This window comes from Camelus dromedarius, chromosome 10 (genome assembly GCF_036321535.1).
Source record: "Camelus dromedarius isolate mCamDro1 chromosome 10, mCamDro1.pat, whole genome shotgun sequence".
NCBI classification, from domain to species: Eukaryota; Metazoa; Chordata; class Mammalia; order Artiodactyla; family Camelidae; genus Camelus; species Camelus dromedarius.
This window is the reverse complement of record NC_087445.1, coordinates 4,921,702-4,942,971: the sequence shown is the minus strand read 5'-3', so window position 1 is coordinate 4,942,971 and position 21,270 is coordinate 4,921,702. Positions and strand designations below refer to the sequence as shown.

Genomic DNA, 21,270 nt, shown 5'->3' with positions numbered 1-21,270 from the left:
CAGAATGCTTTCTCTCTCTCTCTCTCTATATATATATGTATACATATATATATATGGCATGTTAAATAAAGCCCCCTACTATTACTGTGTTACTGTCAATTTCTCCCTTTATGTCTAGTATATTTACTGTATATATTTAAGTATTTCTATGTTGGGTACATATTTATTTACAATTTTTATATCTTCTTCTTGGATTGATTCCTTGATCATTATGTAATGTCCTTGTCTCTTATAACAGTCTTTATTTTAAAGTCCATTTTTGTCTGATATAAATAATGCTACCTAGCTTTCTTTGGATTTCAATTTGCATGGAATACCTTTTTCCATCCCCTCACTTTCAGTCTGTGTGTGTCTTTAGATCTGAAGTGAGTCTCTTGTAGGCAGCATATATTCAGGTCTTGTCTTTCTAGCCATTCAGTCACTCTGCATCTTTTGATTGGAGCATTTAGTCCATTTACATTTAAAGTAACTACTGGTATGTATGTTCTTACTGCCATTTTGTTCTTTTAGGGTTGTTTTTCACATCTTTTTGGCTCATTCTTTTTTGTTGTTGTTCTCTTCCCTTGTGATTTGATGACTATCTTCAGAATTGTGCTTGGATTTCTTTCTTTTTTGTGTAGCTATTATAGATATGTGGTTTGTGGTTACCATGAGGTCTTTATATAGCATGCATATATATACATGTGATTGTTTTAAGTTGCTGATCTCATAATTTCAAATGCATCTTAACAATTCTGCATTTGTACTCTCCTTCCCTCATGATTACTGTTTTTGATATCATATTTTACATGTACTTGTTTTCCGTCTCTCACTTTAAATCAAGAGCAGGAAATGATTGAGTTTAGTGAGGAAGGCATATCAAAAGCTGAGAGAGGCCAAAAGCTAGGCCTTTTGCACCAAACAATTGGCCAAGTTGTGAATGAAATGGAAAAATTCCTGAAGGAAATGAAAAGCACTGCTCCAGTGAACACACAAATGATGGGAAAGTGAAATAGTCTTATTGCTGATATGGAGAAAGTTTTAGTGGTTTGGATAGAAGATCAAAGCAGTCACAACACTCCCTTAAGCCAAAGCCTAATCCAGAGCAAAGCCCTAACTCTTCTTAATTCTATGAGGGCTGAGAAAGGAGAGGAAGCTGCAGAAGAAATGTTTCAAGATGTTGATTCATGAAGCTTAAAGAAAGAAGTGGTCTCTGTAACATAAAAGTGAAAAGTGAAGCAGCAAGTGCTGGTGTAGAAGCTGTAGCAAGTCATCCAGAAGATCCAGCTAAGATCATTAATTAAAGGGGCTATACAAAACAACAGATTTTCAATGTATACAATCCAGCCTTATATTGGAAAAAGATGCCACCTAGGACTTTCATAGCTAGAGAGGAGAAGTCAATGCCCAGCTTCAAAGCTTCTCTTATTAGGGACTAATGCCTCTGGTGACTTAAAGTTGAAGCCAATGCTCATTTACTATTCCAAAAATCCTAGGGCCTTTAAGAATTATGCTTAGTCTACAACGCCTGTGCTGTAACAATGGAACAACAAAGTCTGGATGACAGCACGTCTATTTGCAACATGGTTTACCAAATATTTTAAAGCCTACTGTTGAGATCCACTGCTCAGAAAAAAAGATTCCTTTCAAATGGGACTGTTCACTGACAATGCACCTGGTCACCCCAGAGCTCTGATGGGAATATACAAGATTAATGTTCGTTCTCCTGCCTGCTAACACAACACCCATTCTGCAACCCATGGATCAAGGAGTAATTCTGACTTTCAAGTCGTCTTATCTAAGCAATATATTTCATAAGTCTATCACTGCCATAGACAGTCATTCCTCTAGCAGATTTGGGCAAAGTCAATTGAAAGCCTTCTGGAAAGAATTCACCATTCCAGATGCCATTAAGAACATCTGCAATTAACGGGAAGAGGTCAAAACAGCAACATTAACAGAAATTTGAAAGAAGCTGGTCCCAGTCCTCATGGATGACTTGGAGGGGTTCAAGATTTCAGTGGAGGAAGTAACTGCAGATGTGGTGGAAACAGCCAGAGAAACCAGAATTAACAGTGTAGCCTGAAGATGTGACTGAATTGCTGCAATCTCATAATAAAATGTTAGCAGATGAGGAGTTGTTTCTCATGGATAAGTAAAGAAAGCGGTTTCTTGAGATGGAATCTACTCCTGTTCAAGATTACTGAAGTAACAACAAAGGATTTAGAATATCACAAAACTTAATTGATAAAGCAGCAGCAGAGTTTGAGAGAATTAATTCCAATCTTAAAAGAAGTTCTGCTGTAGGTAAAATGCTATTAAACAGCTTTGCATATAGCAGAGAGATTCATGAATGAGGGATGTGTGGCAAACTTCACTATCTTATTTTAAGAAATGGCCACAGCCACCCTAATCTCCAGCAACCACCACCTTGATCAGTCAGCAGCCATAAATATCAAGGCAAGACACTCCAAAAGCAAAAAGATCATGACTCACGGCCACCCTAATCTTTAGCAACCACCACCTTAATCAGTCAGCAGCCAAAAATATCAGGGCAAGACACTCCAACATAAGCATAAACATCAACAGCAAAAAGATAATGAGTCACTGAAGGCTCACATTTTTAGTAATGAAGTATTTTTAATTAAGGTATGTACATTTTTTAGAATGCCATTGCCCACTTAATAGACCACAGTACAATGTAAATATAACTTTAACATGCACTGGAAAGCCAAAAAAATTCATGTGACTCACTCTATTGTGACAGTTGCTTTATTGTGGTGGTCTGGAATTGAACCAGCAGTATCTCTGAGGTATGCATATAGTTCCATATGTGAACTACGCCATATATGATAAAGAATTCATTATTGATAATAGCTTTATAATATTAAGTCCCACAGTTTGACTACATCAAAGTTAATTCAACCATTCTCTCATTGATGGATATTTAAGGTTGTTTCCTGATCTTTGATTTTACAAACAACACTGAAAAAAAAACATCCCCAAATGTTCTTTTATATAATAGGATTTGTATTTCAGTCAAACAGATTTCTGAGAGTGAAAATGTTAAGTAAAATAGCAGATGCACTTTAAATTTTAATAAACATTGCCAGGTTCTTTTTTCCAAAGTTTATAATAGTTACTGCACCATCTACAGTGTATGAGAATACCCTATTTTCCATGCCTTCAACAGCACTGAATATTGTCATTCTCTAATTTCTGCCAATCTAACTAGTGAGAAATATCTTCATTGTTACCATCAGTAATCCCTGGCTTTTAAGGAGGTAAAGAACTTTTTCATATGTCTACTGGTTATTCGTATTTTCTTCCTTGAACTATAAATTCCTAATCTTTCTCTCTCAAATGGATGGACAATTGGACTATCCTATAAATAATGAAGGGACAATTTTTCACTACTAATGTACACAGTGTCAACTAGCTAATCCAAGGTATGATAAACAGACTCATTGCATTAACACACCCTAGGGAGCAGTATTCAGGGTTGGCCCCCAGTGGTGGGTGTCAGTGGGGGAGGAGTCTCTGGTAGTGGTATGGCTGGGGGCATTTTCAGTGGTGATGCTGGAACAGGGGCTTCCAGACTGTGATGGGAAGAGTCTACAGTGGTGAGAGCAGTGTACACAGCTGGTGTCTACAGGTTTGGAGAATCTGTTTTCTTTTGTTTTTGCTAGAGTTTTTGTTTCATTTTGTTTTAAGGGGTTATTTCATATGAGAATATGGTGTATACACTTCGCACATCTGTCTTTGCACTAACACGATGACCATCTTCGTACATCTACCTTAGTTGATAAGCACAATGTTACCAAAGGCTAGAATCCGGTATAATGACTTGCTGAATTAAAGGGTACAGATATTTTAGATTTGCTAGAAACAAATGCAAATTATTAGAGACTTCTCCTGGGTTTGGGTGTGCTGTCAAATACGCCTTAAATCGGCTTCATAGGAAGAAGTTATCAAAATAAATTAAGAGCCTATGACCACGAAGAAGGGTTAATAAACACGAGCTCCTGAACACAGTAAATGCCTGCTGAACATTTACTTCAATGACCTGAACCTCTAGAATAAATAAATAATGAAAAACTAAATAAATTAAAATAATTAACTGTGACTTGTCTGGTTCGTAATTCTAACAGAATGCCTTCAATGTGTCACTGTTAAAGACTAAGGTAGCTGCTGGTTTACCCTTATTTAAAAAAAGAAAAATCAAGGTTTTTTTTTTTTTTAAATCAAGCATAGTTATCAACCTTAAATTTCTTTTTTAGCTTCTATTGAGATAATCACATGGTTTCATTTGACCTGTCCAAATTATGTTATACAGGTATTTCCAGACTTAATTCACTAATATTTTATTTGGGATTTTTAAAATTTATGTTCCTAAATGCAAAGTTAATACTTTTCATCTCTTGTGTTCTGTCAAAGTTTTGATACCAACTCAGTAGTACTAGCTTCATAAAATGGGTAAACTATGCCTAATTACAGATACTATTTATTGAAAATTTTGAACATTCTTTTTACATGCTTGTCATGTAAATTTCATGATAATCATACCATATTGCTTTTCTCTACTTCAGAGACAGGTGTGGCTAAGTCCTAGAGATTCAAAACTTCCCTGAAGTCACCCAAGCACTGAATGACAAGGCTTGCATTTCAAATTGGGGACAAGACTAACAGCCAATGTTCTGTAATACCTGACATCTTCTTGTCTTTTTACGTAAGTAAAATCATAGTCATTCTTAGAAACGATGCTTTGAAGATCAATTTCTTCCACAGTTATTAAGTTTTCTACTTCTTGAGTTTGTGGGAGAAAGTTCAATTTTAACATAGAATCAGCTATTTATCTAAAGTTTGAACATTCTTAGCATCTATTTTTAAAGAATTAAGGATGTATTCCAAAAACAAGACATTAAAACTTACCTTGACTTTGAGCCAGATGAAGAATTTTTGATGTAACATATCTGGCAGAATCTGACTCTGCAGATTCAGTATTGATCTTCTCCAGCTGAGCCAGGAGTCCCACAATCCGAGAACTATTGGTAAGGCTAAAAAGAATGTTACTTTAAATTAGGGCACATTTTACACCAATTGTAAATTCAACACTATAAAGATGACTGTTCAAAAAAAAAAAACTGTACCTTTCTAAAAACACTAAGCATTTATATATATCACATTTCCTCACTGTTTCATAGTTTAATATTGCTAATATTCTATTAAGTGAGAAACACTCTATTTCAGAAAACCACAAATGTGCATTCAGTTCTGTCCAGCAATCTTACATCATATCCTGAAAGCTCTCCTTTCCACTCTCCGGACTTTTCACACACCCTGCGTTCTCCTCAAAACTCTAACCATCCCTTCCACCCCACTCCATTTTCAGCTAGTGCCTGCTTCATAACTACTATAAAATCAAAAAAGAACACATTCATCTTCCCACCACCAGCTCCTGAAACCTGATTCTCTACCCACATTCTTTCTTCCCTGTTCCCGTTCACTGTACATTTGCACACTTGCTACTGTTTAGGTGCTGCCAACAGTAAACAAGATGAACAAAAATCCTTGCTCCTCAGAGTGAACATTCTAATGGGACAAATTAAATATGTAAGTGATTATACAGTATTAAGGGGATGGGAAGCACTATGGGGAGAAAAGCAGGTTGTGGGGAGAAAAGGTTCAAGGGGGGTGCAATTTTAAAGTGGTCAGGGAAAACATTGAGAGGGTACCATTTAGGGAAACACCCAAAAGAAGTAAGAGAATGACGGTGCAGACACCCGCAAAAAAAAAAAAAAAAAAAAAAAAAAAAAAAAGAGCTGTCCAGAAGCTGTCACAACCATCCAGATATCAAGGCAGGAGCAGGCCTCCTGTATTCAATTAAAAGTGAGGTGGCCAGTGTGGCTGCAGCAGACTTAAAGGAGACTAACGGGAAGAGATGAGGTCAGAGTTGAGAGTGGGAAGGGATGTTTTTGAGCAGAAGAGTGATGTGCTTACTTGCTTTTAAAAGGCTCTCTTTGGCTGGTGTGTTGAGACTCAAAGAACAATCCCTCCATTTATAAGCCTGACCCCAGCTCCCTTCTTGCATTCCCGACGTATGTGCTCCTTCAATAAACCTTTCTCTGATGCATCAGTTCGCTCCCCCTTTCAACCGGGCCATACCCAACAGCACACACATATGATCCAGGAGCTTCCACTAGCTACCACTCCGTTTCTCTCTACTCACTGAAGGAGATGTCCATACCTGCTCCCTGCATTTCCTCACATATTCACTTTTTCAACTATCAGTTTGGCTCCCGCACCCTGAGGTCTCCGCAAAACCTCCTGTGGTCACTTCTTTCCTGGTCATACTCAGAATCTCAGCGCTATCCAAGTCAGTAGCTCCCTCTTTCCTCACTTTCTTCTTTGGGCTTCAGTGGTTCCATACGCTCCTGATTCTCTCCCTATGACTACTTCTTTCAGGTCTCCTCTAGTGGCTCCTCCTTCTCCAACAAACCTCTGGATGCTGAAGACCACCCCCCCAGAGCTCTATCCCCAGCTCTTCGCTTCACTCCCTCCGCTCTTCTGCCCCGAGCAACCACATCTCATTCCACAGCTGTAACTGAAACCGATGCGCTGCCTGGCTCCCAGCTCAACTCCAGTCTCTCCTTCAGTCTTAACCTTCCCAGACTCACATGAAACACCAGCTGCCCAAGACAAAAATCTAGACTCCCTTTCCCACACCCACCCCAATGCCAGCTGTATCTCTAAAACATCTCAAAGACCTCCACTTCTCTCCATATATTGGTAGGAGCACCCAAGCCCAAGCAATCATTTCTCACTTGGCAATTACAACCTCCTGAAAAATCAGCTTGCATTCTTGCTGCCCAGTAATCCATTTTCTATACAGTGATTTTTTTCTTTTTATTTTGAAATAACTTTAGACTCACAGGCAGTGGCAAAAATAGTAGAGTGGTCTCTTGTACCATTCACCTAGTTTCCCCAAAGGTTACATTTTTACATAGCTATAGGATGATAACAAAACCAGGAAACTGATACTGGCAGGTATATAGTTCTATGCCAGTTTATCAGATGTGTACATTTGTGTAACCACAAACCTAATCCAGTTGCTATCCAACCAAAAACTCTTCAATGGCTTCCCATCAGACTTTAAATAAAATCTTATTCCTTGTCACAGCCTATAGGTCTTATATCATCTCCATCCACCTCTCAGGCTTTATTTCCCCTCATACCCTGGGATCCAGACTCACTGGCCTTCTGTCAGTTCCTTGAATATAGCAAGTTTCTCCCCAACCTCAAGGTCTTTATATTTGCTGTCCTCTCAACCTAGAGGGTAATTTCAACCAGTTCTTCCTATACTGGCTCCTTCCCATTGCAGGTTACAACCTAAAGATGTCCCCACTTCCCCGCCAGCCTCTCTGCTTCCAATATCAAAATGTGCCCAAAGAATTTACCACTAATTGAAATGATGTAAGCTTCACAAAGGTAGAGACCTTGCATGTCTTCTATATACCAAGCATTTCAAACAGTGGCCAGCACAGAATAGGCAATACCCAGCGATATTCAGAACGAACAAAGAAAATCTGGAAGCGTATGGGAAACAGGATATTTATACTTTTTTTAGATTAATAACTGGACTCAATGCTTTAAATTTGGAGGTACTTCATCTGAAAAGGTATCTGGAGGCTGAAAAAAACACACTGAGCACACTATTTAAAAATGTAACTAATATACTATTTAAAATAAAATAATATAATATTTCCCAAGTTTACAAATAGCCAGCATAGTACTGAAATAAAACTATTAATATGCATAAATCTCCAAGTGAAAAAACAATTCAGGAAACTTTAAGAATATGTACAGTATGATATCATTAACATGAGGTTTTAAAATATACAAATTAAATAACAAATTTTTTTAATGTGTGTATGTACATATAGATACATTAAAAACACATAAGAAAATTTATTTCATACATATATATAAAGTCATGCGTGGAAATGATGAACATCAAATTCAGAATACTAACTGTCTCTGGGGATAAAAGGAAAATGTTATTAGGTACTAGTTCACATTGTATTTGTAATTTTTTATTTCTTGGGTGATCGGTACACAGGTGTTCATTATATTATTCTCTGCCCTTTTAAGTTTTCAAAATAATATTAATAAATAATATTATTTTAAAATAATTAAATATTTAAAAATAATTAAAATAATTAATTAAAAATTAATTAGTTATTAATTAAAAATTCTGTAGAGACAAAGATAAGTTAACATGTTTTTACATATTTTCGTTTTCTTCCATTGTTGCAGGAAGAAGGAATGATTCCTTAAAACTGTTATCATAAATCTGAATGAGCAAAAACATTAACATTATGGGTAATTCCAAACATGAAGAAAAAAAAAATAGTGTAACATGCGCCCTCACCCAGCTTCAACAATCAATTCACCGACAATCTTGTTTCCCACACACCTACACATCACTCACACAAGCACACACGTCCTACTGGCTAATTTCAAAGCAAATTTCAGAGATCATTCCGTCTGTTACTACTTTGGCATTATCTATGTTCTAAAATACAAACACTCTTTAAATATATACATATAACTACATGTACATAATATATATATACAAGTACATATATATGCCATATATATAACCACATATACATATGTAACTGTAATATCACTACTATACCAAAAATAATAATCCTTTAATATCAAAATCTACTCTGAATTCCAATTTCCCAAATTCATCCATTCATCCATTCTCTCTTACCCTCTCCCTATCTCTTCTTTCTCTCATTTTCTTTAATAGTTAGTTTATATAAATCAAAAACCAAATGAGGTCTACCTATTGTACCTGTTTCCCATCACACTTCCCCCCCCCCACAATTTATTCGCTGAGGAAACTTGGTTTGTTTCCTGCATTCTCTTTCGACAACTACACATCCCTGATGTTGGGGTCCAGGGCAGGCCACCCCAAAATATGCCTTAATGGCATATTGGTTATTTTCAATTAAAGTTACTTAAGAAACAGCTGATGCAAGAGAGACACTCCCTGTCTCCCTGCGAGCAGGAAATAATCTCCCATGTCAAAGTGCCCTCACTGTACCAGGAGACAGGAAGACATCCTTATCCTCTGAGACAGAGAATTCAGAGCTGAGATGCCTACATAACCAAACCTTGTTACTTCTTTACTAATTTACTAACCAGGCCCAAACTTTGCTTAAATTCCTTACTAATTAAGCATCCAAACCCAAGTTCCTTTGTCCTGTCAATTCCTCTCAAATTTATTCCCTCTTCGTCTAAAAAGTACAAAAGCTGCCTGCTTTGACCTCTTCTTGGGTCCCATTTCTATGAGACTTCCATGTGCGCAAATTAATTTCTTTTTCCCCTGTTAACCTGTTTTGTGTCAATTTTATTATTAGTCCAGCCACAACAACTCAAGCAGGGCAGAGGGGCAAACATTTCCCCTCCCCGACAATGGTATGGTTAATATGTTTGTCTATCTTTATCTTCAGTAAACTGGTGGTCAAATTTATTTTTGCTTAAACTGGTAGTTGAGTTTAAAGGCCTAATCTGATTAAGGCCTGATCTGGTGACATGAATTCTTTATAAGTGGTACTGTCCTCTTGCATAAGGAGGCAAACAGTCTCTGGTTATCTCACTTGTGTACCAGAAGCAGTCACTGGTTAGCACTGCCTAATTTATTATTTTATTAAGGGTTGAAAAACAGTGATTCTCTACTGTTCCCGTTCTGTCTGTTTGTTAACTAGGAAAACCCTATGAAAGAAAAATCCCATATTTGATTATCCACAGGTATACGGTTCATCAAAGATTTTTCATTTATCTACATTTACCAGTTGTCATAAGAATGAATTCATGTCCAAAAATCCTCTCGTAATCAATGAAATATTTTGGTTTCATGCACTCATGTGAGTATGTTCACATAGATTTAAATGCATCTGATACACTTTATCCACTGTAGTTATTAATGCTCAAGTCGCCCCATCTTTGATCAAAGGGAGCTTCTTCATGTGGGCTCCCAAGTCCTTTTGATAGGATCCTAGTCTGACAGCTTGCCTGGTTTCCTGGCAATGACAAGACTGTTATTGGCCAGCAGTTCGCAATGGGCTCTACGAAATTCTGAGTACTCGATACCTTTTCAGAAAACCTGCCAAATCAAAAACTATTTTCATAAGAATACTGGTAAAGACATAAAAATACTAAGATGCTATTTTCCTCTGACTTAGTGCACTTTGGTCTGAAGGCAACGGTGGGTGAAGTGCTGGCACCACGACACAGCCAAGGCAGTGACACCAAATCGTATCCCTGTGTTCTTCACCAACATGCACTCGCAGTTAAAAACAAAAATGCAAATTTCACCTATGAGTACACATTTTTTTAATATTCTGTGTGCACATAAAATATTTCAGTTGCACAATGAAATACGATGGTCATGTTGAGGGAAAATATTTGTGTGACTGTTTAAACTGCAAGCTGACTAGCTACTTTTTTCACAGAACATCATTTTTACTTTAAAAGACAACTGGCAAACACTGGTTATTCTGACTAGGGTGTTCTGGCATACATTTTCTTGGAAATAAACAAAGCGAGTCTGTCATTTCAAAGAAACAACTGACAGTCAGATTTGTTGCCAATGGTTAGATTTGAACTTTCGAGCAAAAACCAGAATTTTGGAAAACAAAGATCTACTATCATGACCTTGACAGCTTCCCGCTACTTGAAGAACTTTCTGGTAAAATCGATGGTTTGATATTAATGAATGTAATTTTTTTAAACTGTGTAATAAAGTGTGTCAGTATTGAGACGATCTGCATAACTCACTGAATCAACATGTTCAAAATACTAACGTGTGATGTTACAAATTCAGACATGGGTAAAAGAACCATTCAATGTGCAAGAGAGACCAGTGGATTTTAATGTAAAAGGAACAAAAAGTGCACTGATATGGTTTCTGAGTCCACAGTGCAACTCAACTTTAAGAAACTACCATTTATCAAGTTTTAGTGTAATATCAAAGAACATCCATTTCAATTTGAATTTCAAACAACATGGCTTTATTTCCAAAGTACATTATAATTCAGAAATGTTTATTCCTCACTTATAATTATTACTTTTGCTTTAATCACATTTTTACTGTTTCTCTCCAAATACTGAACACAAACCATAGTTTCTTCCATTATAAATCAAAGGACAATTAGATACAATGCTCTGAAAGACCTTTTTATTCAAGTATTCCTCCCTTGTCTAATTACATATCTATGTGAGTCCAGATTGTCTTCACATCCTTCAACAACAAGAATACACACAAAAAACATATATATGTATGTATAACATGTATTATACATAATATGTATACATATATGACAGATTGAACTCAGAAGCAGGTTGAGAGAATCCAGCTTTCATTAAGCCTGCAAAAATATAATAAAGCATGCCACCTTCTAATTAAACATTTTTGACAATTTAGTTATTTTAATATAAAATGTTATTATGCAATGGATTTCTTACTGTTATTTTTAAGTGAAAAAATAAACATTTTTTAATTTGTCAGTTTTAATTTATAGCATGATAAATATCAAAAGATAAAGCAACCCATATCAACAAAATCTTTTTGGAGTCTTCATTAATTTAAGAGCACAAAGGGGCTGTGAGCCAAAAAGTTTAAGCACTGTTGTTTAAGCTTATCTTGCACATTTTGTGTTCAGATCTGGAATCAGCTCTTTCTCCAAAAGAGGCCTGGTTCTTTTTTGGTAAAAAATGGTATTAAGATCCCACAGTCTGCGTACTAGGGAGCAAATACACCTTTAAAAACAACTCTATAACCTAGATTTAAGAAAAATTTGCATTATGGAAACCAGAATTCTGCAATTTAATATTTGAGTGGGGGTTTTTTTGTTTTTTCCAGTTTTTTTTTCTCTTAAAGGTCATCTGTTAGTTTTTTAGTAGCTAGTAAAACATCTACTATTCAAAATATTCACAAACATATAAAACACACTGAGTATAACACATGTTTTGTTCCGTTCCAAATTGAGAGTTTGTTTTATCGGTAACTCTAAGAATTTTAAATTGAATTATACCACTACCAAAATAAAACAACTTGCAGCTGAGTGATTCCTGAGAGTCATGCTCTTACAAATAATAGATGGATACATTAATGAATTTTTTTTGAAGGATGGCAAATAAATGGAAATTAAGAATGTAAGCAGGTCGATTTCCTTCTCTATTTCTACTTTTCTCATTGCCAGACTGAAAACAGAACAAAATATTCTAAGCCGTCTCCAACTCAGCTCTAAAAATGTAAGGCTGTTGACACTAATGTTGGGAAAAATGCAGGTGAACAGCAGAGGGCAGCTCTACTTTTGGAATGACCTCAGACTTCGGAAAATCCAAGGGGGACAGAAGAAAAACAAAAACTATACAGCTATTCAGTGAACAATCTGAGCTACACTGTGAAGCAGAGAATTTGTAAATAGAGACTCAGAAAAGGATACATCTTCCCTGCTTTACCCTATTTTTAGATGAAATCAGAATGAGGCCAAGACCAACCTCAGGAGGTTCCATTTATAATTGTTAATGTTAATTATTTTATAGTGAGAAAATCATGGAATTGAAAATATGATCAACGTGAAATACATCAAATCAAATTAACTTTCCAATGTATATTTTAAAGACATCACTCAAATATTTGTTTCATAGTAGTGGTCTCCTACCGCTTTTGATTCTTTGACTTTACACTCAGTCTTAAGAGCTATTTTCCTGAAAACATAAATTTTCTTGGATGTTACAAAAGCCTCAATGGTATACAGATATTATCGTGCAACAAATAATTTCCCAGGCAAGCGCAAGGGCTAAAGAACCTGTCTTTATATTATAAATAAATTTCATTACATTTTCATCTTAAAATATACATCAAATACAGGTAATAAATGTTCTCATAAATAAAATATAAAAATCTATTAAAATATACTAAAGTTTTAGACTTAAACAGGACTCACAGTAATTAAAATTTAATTTCAAATGATATGGTTTTATTTCCCAAATGCACATTATCTTTCAGGAATGTTTGCTCATCATTTATAACTCTTTAACTCTTTCTAAATTTTTATTTACTTATATTACTTTTGCCTTAATTATATTTATACTGTTTCTCTCCATATACTGAACACAAAACTTTATTTTCCTTCATCGTGAAGCAAAGGACAATGAAAAAATAGAGCTTCATCATCTATCAATCCTTTGTAGAAATAGTTAAATATGTAAGTTTGGAAAACAATATTCTAACTGGAAAAGAACAGCACTTTTCTGACTACTTCTTACATAATAATTAAATGCAATAAAGTCTTTAACAAGAAATTTAGCTCAATTCTGCCAAGTGATTTGTTAAAGACAACCAGTTAAAGTTTGTTCAAATTTTAAATTACCTGAATTTATACCAGTGTCAGCAATAATTAATCAAGTTACCCTTTAAATTCTTTCATCAAAGTTTAATTAAATGCTACTTATTTTATATGCATTTTTTATAACTTCTCTGCTCATGTTCTAGTAGGATTTAAATTGCATGTGGCTAGCATCTAACTTTCCCCCAATATCTGTTCTCATTTTTACAGTAACAAAATTGTTTTAGCCAGCCCTATGGCCACTCTGTTAAAACCACATTTCTCAGCCTCACTTTATACCCTTATAAACTATTAGGTACCCCGCAAAGAGTTTTCATTTGTATGGGAAATAGAGATAAATCTGACAAACAACCGGAAAGGCCAGTGCACCGAAAACTACAAGATATTACTGACAGAAATTAAAGAAGACCATAAATAAGAGAGAAATACCATGTTCAAGGGTAAGAGGACTCAATATTGTTAAGACATCAATTCTCCCCAAACTGTTCTACAGAACCAAGGCACTCCCAATCAAAATACCAGTAGGCTATTTTGGAGAAATTGTCAGACTGATGCAAAATTCACATAGCAATGCAAAGAACCTAAAATAGGCCAAACTTTGGAAAAAAGAAGAAAGTTGGCAGACCAACACTACCTGATCTTGAGACTCATTATAAAGCTACAATCATCAAGGCAGTGAGGTATCGGCACCAAGACAGACATCTAGATCAATAGAATAAAATGGTACAAAAATAGACCTATAAATACACAAACAACTGATTTTTGACAAAGCTTCAAAGGAAACTCAGTGGAGAAGGGATAGTCTCCTGAAAAAATGATGCTGGAACAATCAGATACTCATACGCAAAAAAAAAAAAAAAAAAGAAAAACTCATCCATATCTCACACCATAATATAAATTATCTCAGAAAAGAGCACAGACTTAAATGTAAAACCCAAAACCATAAAAAGTCTCTAAGAAACGTTAAGAGAAAACAATGGTAATATGGGCTATGCAAATATTTCTCAGCTAAGACTCTACAAGCATAATCCATGAAAGAATAAATAAACAATATGAATATCATCTAAATTAAACACTTCTGATCTTAAAAGATACTGCTCAGAATATGAAAAGACAAGACTGGGAGAAAATGTTTCCAATTCAAATATCTGATAAAGGATTTGTATCCATAATATAAAAAGAACTTCTAAAACTCAGTAATTTAAAAACACTACAATTTCAAAAATGGGAAGATTTGGAATGACATTTCACCAAATACGATATGCTAAAAGATACTTCACCAAATTAGTGCATAAAAAGATGCTCAATACCATCAGCCATTAGGGAAATGCACATTAAAATCACGACATACCACTACACCCCTATTAGAATGGCTCCAATTTTAAAAGAATGATCATAAGAATTTCAGAATTTAAAAAGAATGACCATACCACGTGTTGGAGAGAATTTAAAAGAACTAGAACTTTTATACACTGCTGGAGGGAGTATAAGATGGTATTAACGTCCCTGTAAAACAGATTGTTGGCAGTTCCCTAAAAAGAAAAACAGACCTACCATATGATTTAGTCATTCCATTCCTAGGTATTTAGCCAAGAGACAAGAAAGCATAAATCCATATAAATATTAGTACACAAATGCTCATAAGAGATTTATTTGTAACAGCCAAAAACTGGAAACAACCCAAGTGTCCAAAAGTTGGATGGATAAACAAACTGTGGTATAGCAATACAATGAAATACTACTTAGTAATAAAAAAAAGATATGATTATAAGAGATGATTCTCAAAAATAATTGTGCTGAATAAAAGAAGGCAGACCCACACGCTTACCTTCTACCCCATCCCCCAAAAGACATACTGTATGGTTCCATTCATATTAAGTTCTAAAAAGCAAACAAATCTGTAGGGACAGAAAGCAGATCAGTGGTTGCCTGGAATGAGGCATGGGGCGCGAGGGAAGGATTACAAAATGGTACTAGGAGACATTTGGGTATGATAATTCATTATTGGTTCATTACTTTGGCTGAGAGGGTGATTTCACAGTTATACACAGGCCAGACTCACCAAACTGTACTCCCTGTGTACAGTTTGTTGTATAATGAGTATATCTCAATAAAGCTGGTTCAAAATTTTCAGGTGACCTTAACAAGCACTGTTGGTGAAGTGGATAAGGCAGAAACTAAACAGGAGTGGATGAGAAGTGTGAAAGAGGATGGAGATTGCATTTACAGACTATTTCAGAGTTTTGGCTTTTAAGGAAATCAGGTAAATTGAGTAGTAACAGAAGAGCAGAGTGTAAATATTGGAAAGCCCAGATCATGTTTAAATGGTAAGGAATGGAGAAGTTAAAGATTCAAGACAGTAGAACACTAATGATTAAGACCCTGAAGAGGAAGGAGGGAGGTGAAATCTAGAACCCAGGTGGCAGCATTAGTCTTTGACAAGAAAAGAGACACATCCTCTGTTCCAGTAAATAATAGCAGGGTAAGCAGAGGACAGGATCAGATAAAGGGGAGTGTGCAAATTCTGTGTAAGAAGTCTGAGGACAATAAACTGTCTTGTCTCTATGATACCATGACAGAAGGTCAATTGCTGAGGGCATGTATATGATACATCTAAGGATTTCAAAGGTTTGAAAGGTACAAAGAAAAGCGTTAAATGGTCATTTCAGAAACTGAGAAAATAAGCTTTATAGAGAACCATAGTAGTAATATTGCTGGGCTCAGTTCAGGTTGATGATCAAGAATTTTTAGCAATTTTTTTCCAAGTTAGCTCATCCTCCACCATCACTCAGTAAAGGTCTATCCAGGAAGGGACTTTGTCAGGTATATGCGATAAAAAAAAAACACAAAGTCAGGTAAGGACATTTCAGGTATCTGCAAGACTGTAAGGATGCACAGTGGATTCTACGCTGGGTAAAAAAGGAGGAGATAATGAGAGAAAATAAAAGTCAATGAATGGATTAGGGCTCTGGGTAAGGCAGAACACTTGCAGTACAGGCATTTAAGCAAGCGAGCTAGAAAGATAAAAGATTATTGTTGGAGAATGGAAAGTCTGAATTAGCACTCTGAAATGAGAGTTTTGCTGGTGATAACATTTAGGGCATGACCATGAGATGGAGAGCGGGGAGTAGAGAAAAATTCTGCTTCTTGTATCTGACAAAACTTGCTTATTTGATGTGACTCGCTATCTGTATTCACATGGTCCTTTAATGTGCCAATCTAATCCAGCCAGTTACAATCCCTGTCCAAACTCAGGAAGTACCAATATTCCACCCATCCCTCCGGATCTGGAAAGTCTCAGGCCAGCCCAGACTCTTCATGTCCATATCACACATAAGTACCTATTTATGAGGATCCCGTTTTCTAACTGTAAGGACCTCATGATTTAACACCTCACTCTACACTGGTTAAACCACCATCCTGCATTTGCTCAGGTGTTCTCATCAAGTTACAAGCTTCATGTAAAGAAAGAAAAGGGTTCATTTCTTTAGAACATACTCAATACCCATTTTCTGCAAAGCACTGTATTAAGTGTTATATTTATGTTTCTTTTAAATTCTGACAGATTCAGTGCTGCGCTAGGTGCATAAAACCCTCATAGTTGAAAAATAAATCTAAAAGGGGCAAAAAATAAAGAGAGTATCTAAAGAGGCCTCTAAAGACAGAAAGTATATAATAAATTTTCTGTGGAAATTGATGTGCTCTGATCAAGTCTGACGTAAGGGTAAAAACCTCAGTAGCCAGACAATACACAAATAAACGAGCACAGCTGTGCCCCAGGAAAGCTTTCTTTATGCACACTGAAATTTGAATTTCATATAATCTTCATGTATCATAAAATATTCTTCTTTTCATCTTTTTTCCCAAACATTTAGAAATGTAAAAACCATTCTTAGCTCACAGGCCATACAAAAACAAGAGGTGGACCAGATTTAGCCCGTAGGTCACAGTTTGCTGACAATTGCTTAAACTGAAAAGTTAAACACTAATAAATATTAATAAAATAACAAATATAACATGCTGTATTTAAACAACTATTTTTTTCAAGTAAAAAGTTTCAAATAATCACTTCATGGATTATTTCTGTAATTTATACAAACTGGTACTTAGAATTACACTACCTTTTCTCTGGTATCACTTTTAACTTGCTCATCTTGAGTTACTTCATTTCACCATTGCAGATAATCTAAAAAAAAAAAGTGAATGATATTAGATGCACATTTCTGTAGATGTCATAAAAGCTATACAACTGGGAAGTTTTGATTATGGGCAACACAGGGTAAGACCGGAAACCAAAGGAGAATGTTTGAGCTTTATGTGCTTCTGGCAGCTCACTTCAATGTGCAATGTGTGACTATTAAATTACCTACAATCAGCCAGTAAAATGTCATCAAAAATCCTGGTGCTACAAAAATGCAAAAACTTGACATAACACAACTTACGATATAGCGCCAAGATTTCTTTTGGGACAGTTCAAATTACCCTTCCTGTTCTAACACTCCACTTTAAAATGCTCAAACTGATCACAGCATCCTGTGATTCGCATATGGTCCACCATTCACGTAGCAGTCAAATACTAATAATGTATGATTATTTCTATAGGAAAGCACTTTTTAATTAACAACAGATTGTTTAGACAAAACATCATTTCATTTCATTTACTTATATATATTTTTCTTCAGTCAATACAGGTTTCATCTTTAGAAAGTACATATTACACATTTTAAAACCTTAACTCTTCATTTACACAATTTTTTATAATTTGTCAGACTTATTTTACAACTATTCACCCACCCACCCACCCCCAAAAAAGACCCAGTATCTTTTAATTTTACATACCAATGCTTATTACTACAGTAGATTTTGTGGCATCACAAGAAGTTTAAAAAGTACTGCCAATTCAATAAGTTATTCACATCCTTCTGCAATATTTAGGAATGCTGTATTTGAAGAAAAATAAACATGCAAAAAAAGAGACTTCAAATTGTTTCACATAATAGGTTTATAAGATATAGGTATTCTGAATGTTTTTCTTCAATAATAAAGAACTTTTACTTCAACAAAATACACATGATTTAACTCAATTATAAAAGAGGAAAAAAGTATTTAGGATTATGTACAAAAATTACATAGGCTGTTTTTAAAGTTACTAAGAAATTTTTAAATTGCTAACTATTCTTTCTTTTAATTGACTTTCTTGAAATGACTGCAAAGTCAAAGTAACTCTTTCCAATTTCCAAATTAATTACAAGCCATTATGCATCCAAAAGGGGAAAATCCTACGTGTTTTGTTCAAAAGTGCTGTCGCTGCCATGAACAGAAGTAAATTAAACTACTTCTACTTGTTGGGTGGTATGACTTTCTCTAAAATCACATTAACGGCAAGCATTCCCACGGGGTGAGGGGCCCAGGGTAACAGTAGCAGTAACACTGATGCTGGCGAGCAAACTGAAATGGGGTGACAGTCCCAAAGGGTCCCAGACTTCAGCCACAGCCTCCAACTCCGATTGGAGCACTTCTGTGAGAGACAAGCTGCTTCTTAAAGAGTCTGCGGAATTCAAAGCGAATTTACCTTGAACATGTAAAGTGCATTTTCCGGATCCAAACAAGCTTCAGTGCTTTCAGCAAACTCTACCTCCATCCTCCCAAAATGAAGTATTTGACCAGGATCACAAGCTTACTGAGAGACCATTCAGATGACGGCATGGGCTGGACTCCCATGAGGACACTGGAGGATGTTGTTTGGGGAGTAAACTCTGTGGATCCTCTGAATTTTGATGATGCACTGAATATTGAAGCTACAGAACATCATTTGTGGAACAAGGGAGACTACCGGAATACAGCTGAAGACTACATTTAGCATTATGCCAGATGATAGGAGAGACTGCAGGGCCAAAAACTGCATGTTCTAAGTTTGCTTCCAACTTAAATCAAAAGGCAGCTCTCCTTCCCAGTCTTCTGCTTTCTGGGACTTAAGAATCCCCAGGAAAAAGGTCAGTTCTCAACCCCACTATCCTAGGGCTAAGCCAGTATGTCCGTTAAGATCACTTTTTCTTATTGAAGCCTGAGGCCAGAGTTCTTCAAAGTCCAGGAAAAGCCTTCTTTGTGCTGTGAAAGCTTGTGTTCACTACAGTACGGTGTGACAGAAAGAGCAGAAACCTACAAGCAGAAGTGCTGCACTGCACAAAGTCTGTGGCTTTGCCAAGCAAGTGTGACAAAGCAAGAAAGGGGCAAAGAAGTTGAGACCTTATGCAAGGGAGTTCAAGATCAAGGTGCTGGCAGTTATGGTGTCTGGTGAGAGCTGGCCACATGGCTCTCGCTGTGCTGTAGCAAGGTGGGCAGGGCAAGGCAGCGCTCTTGGGGTCTCTTTTACAAGGGGACTAAACTCCTTCAAGAGAGCTCCACCCTCAGGACCTAATCACCTACCAAAGGCCCCCCTCCAAACACTATCACACTGGGGACTGGATTTCAACAAATGGATTTGTAGGGACGTGACAGTCAGTCTGTGGCAATATCGGGATCACTTCTGAGATGTGGCCGACCTCACATTTATTTTAAAGTATTTTAGGAGGTTTAGGAAAATGGACATGTAACAAACCTTAACAGTGCTTACCTCTAGGAATGGGGGTGAGTGGAAGAGGGTACTGGAAACCAAGGTGATAGAGAACAAAAAAGGTCTTTGATTTCTTATGTTTTGCTATATTGTTTTACCATCTTATTTTGAAATTATTGTAAATTCATAGGAAGTTGCCAAGATAGTACAGAGAGGTCTCATGTTTCATCTCCCAGTTTCTCCCAATGGTTATGTGACATTTCATGCTAACTACTCTCATATAGTATCAAAGCTAGGAATTTGACATTCATACATGTGTCTCTAGTCCTATGGCATTTTATTACATGTGTAATTTTTGTAACTACCATGTTTTCCTATATTTTACAAATACTAGAAAGCATGTATTTATATTACTTGAATAATTAATTTTAAAAAGATGATGAAAATCACTATAATCTTAGCCATTCATTCAACAAACGTTAATGGCCACATAGCTTCAACTGTGTATAGCCAAAGAATGTATTTCCAAGAAGTGCATTTGATACAGCTGATCTTTCCTTCTTCTTGGAAATACTTTATTTATACGGCCATACTTTGTTTTCTGCCTACTTCACTGCCACTCCTTCTTAAGATTCCTTTATTAGAATGCCCCAGGGCTCATTTCTTGTCCTTTTTCAACTCCAGTCTCTTCCTTGGTGATCTCATTCAGTCTCATGACTACTCAGCATCTTCACTTGGCTCTCTAACAATGTCACAAACTCAACAAATCCCAAACTAATCTTCTGACTCTCCCTTCCCTTCCCAATGTGCTCTAACCTCAGCTTTCCCCAACTGCAGTCAGAGAAAATTCTGTCCCTGCAACTACTCAGTCCAAAACCTTAGCTTCCTTCTTGACTCCTGTTTCACACCTGACATCCAATCCATCAGGAAGTCCTGATAATTCTACTTTCAAAATATATCCAGACTCTGATCATTTCACATCGACTACCATGGCTGGGCCACTGCCCCTAATTAGCCTCCCTTCTACTTTTGGCCCCTACAATCTATTCTCAACACAATATCCTGACTGATCCTTTTAAACCCTTGGGGAAAGAAGAGGAAAAAAAAAAACTTAGATAAATCTTTCACCACTCTGCTCAAAGCCCAGCAATGCTGCCCATTTCAACGGCATTAAGGGTTCTAAGGGAATACCCCAGGCCTTCCCTCTCTAACCTCCTCTCCTACCCACAGCTCTTCTCCCTCACTGCTCTAGACACCCTGACTCGGCCTCCTTGCCTTCCACCAACATGCCAGGCGCACCCTCACCTT

General features: G+C 36.3%; 1 protein-coding gene and 1 pseudogene across 3 annotated transcripts in view; one reads left to right on the top strand and one right to left on the bottom strand.

Moving 5' to 3' along the window:
• AGTPBP1 (ATP/GTP binding carboxypeptidase 1) overlaps positions 1-21,270 on the bottom strand; it is a 133,348-nt gene that overhangs the window by 97,053 nt on the left and 15,025 nt on the right. Inside the window, exons 1-3 of one of the 3 annotated variants that reach the window (XM_010974875.3) lie at positions 18,982-19,060; positions 17,531-17,595; positions 4,912-5,036 (exon numbers count right to left, since the gene is read on the bottom strand). In XM_010974875.3, coding sequence (XP_010973177.1) covers positions 4,912-5,036; positions 17,531-17,562 — 157 coding nt within the window. In that variant the 5' untranslated portion in view covers positions 17,563-17,595; positions 18,982-19,060. Of the gene's footprint in view, positions 1-4,911; positions 5,037-17,530; positions 17,596-18,248; positions 18,297-18,981; positions 19,061-21,270 lie in introns of those variants that run through there. The other 2 variants (XM_031447164.2, XM_031447163.2) reach the window with 2 other exon arrangements.
• LOC116151767 (NEDD8-conjugating enzyme UBE2F-like) lies at positions 18,728-19,284 on the top strand (annotated as a pseudogene).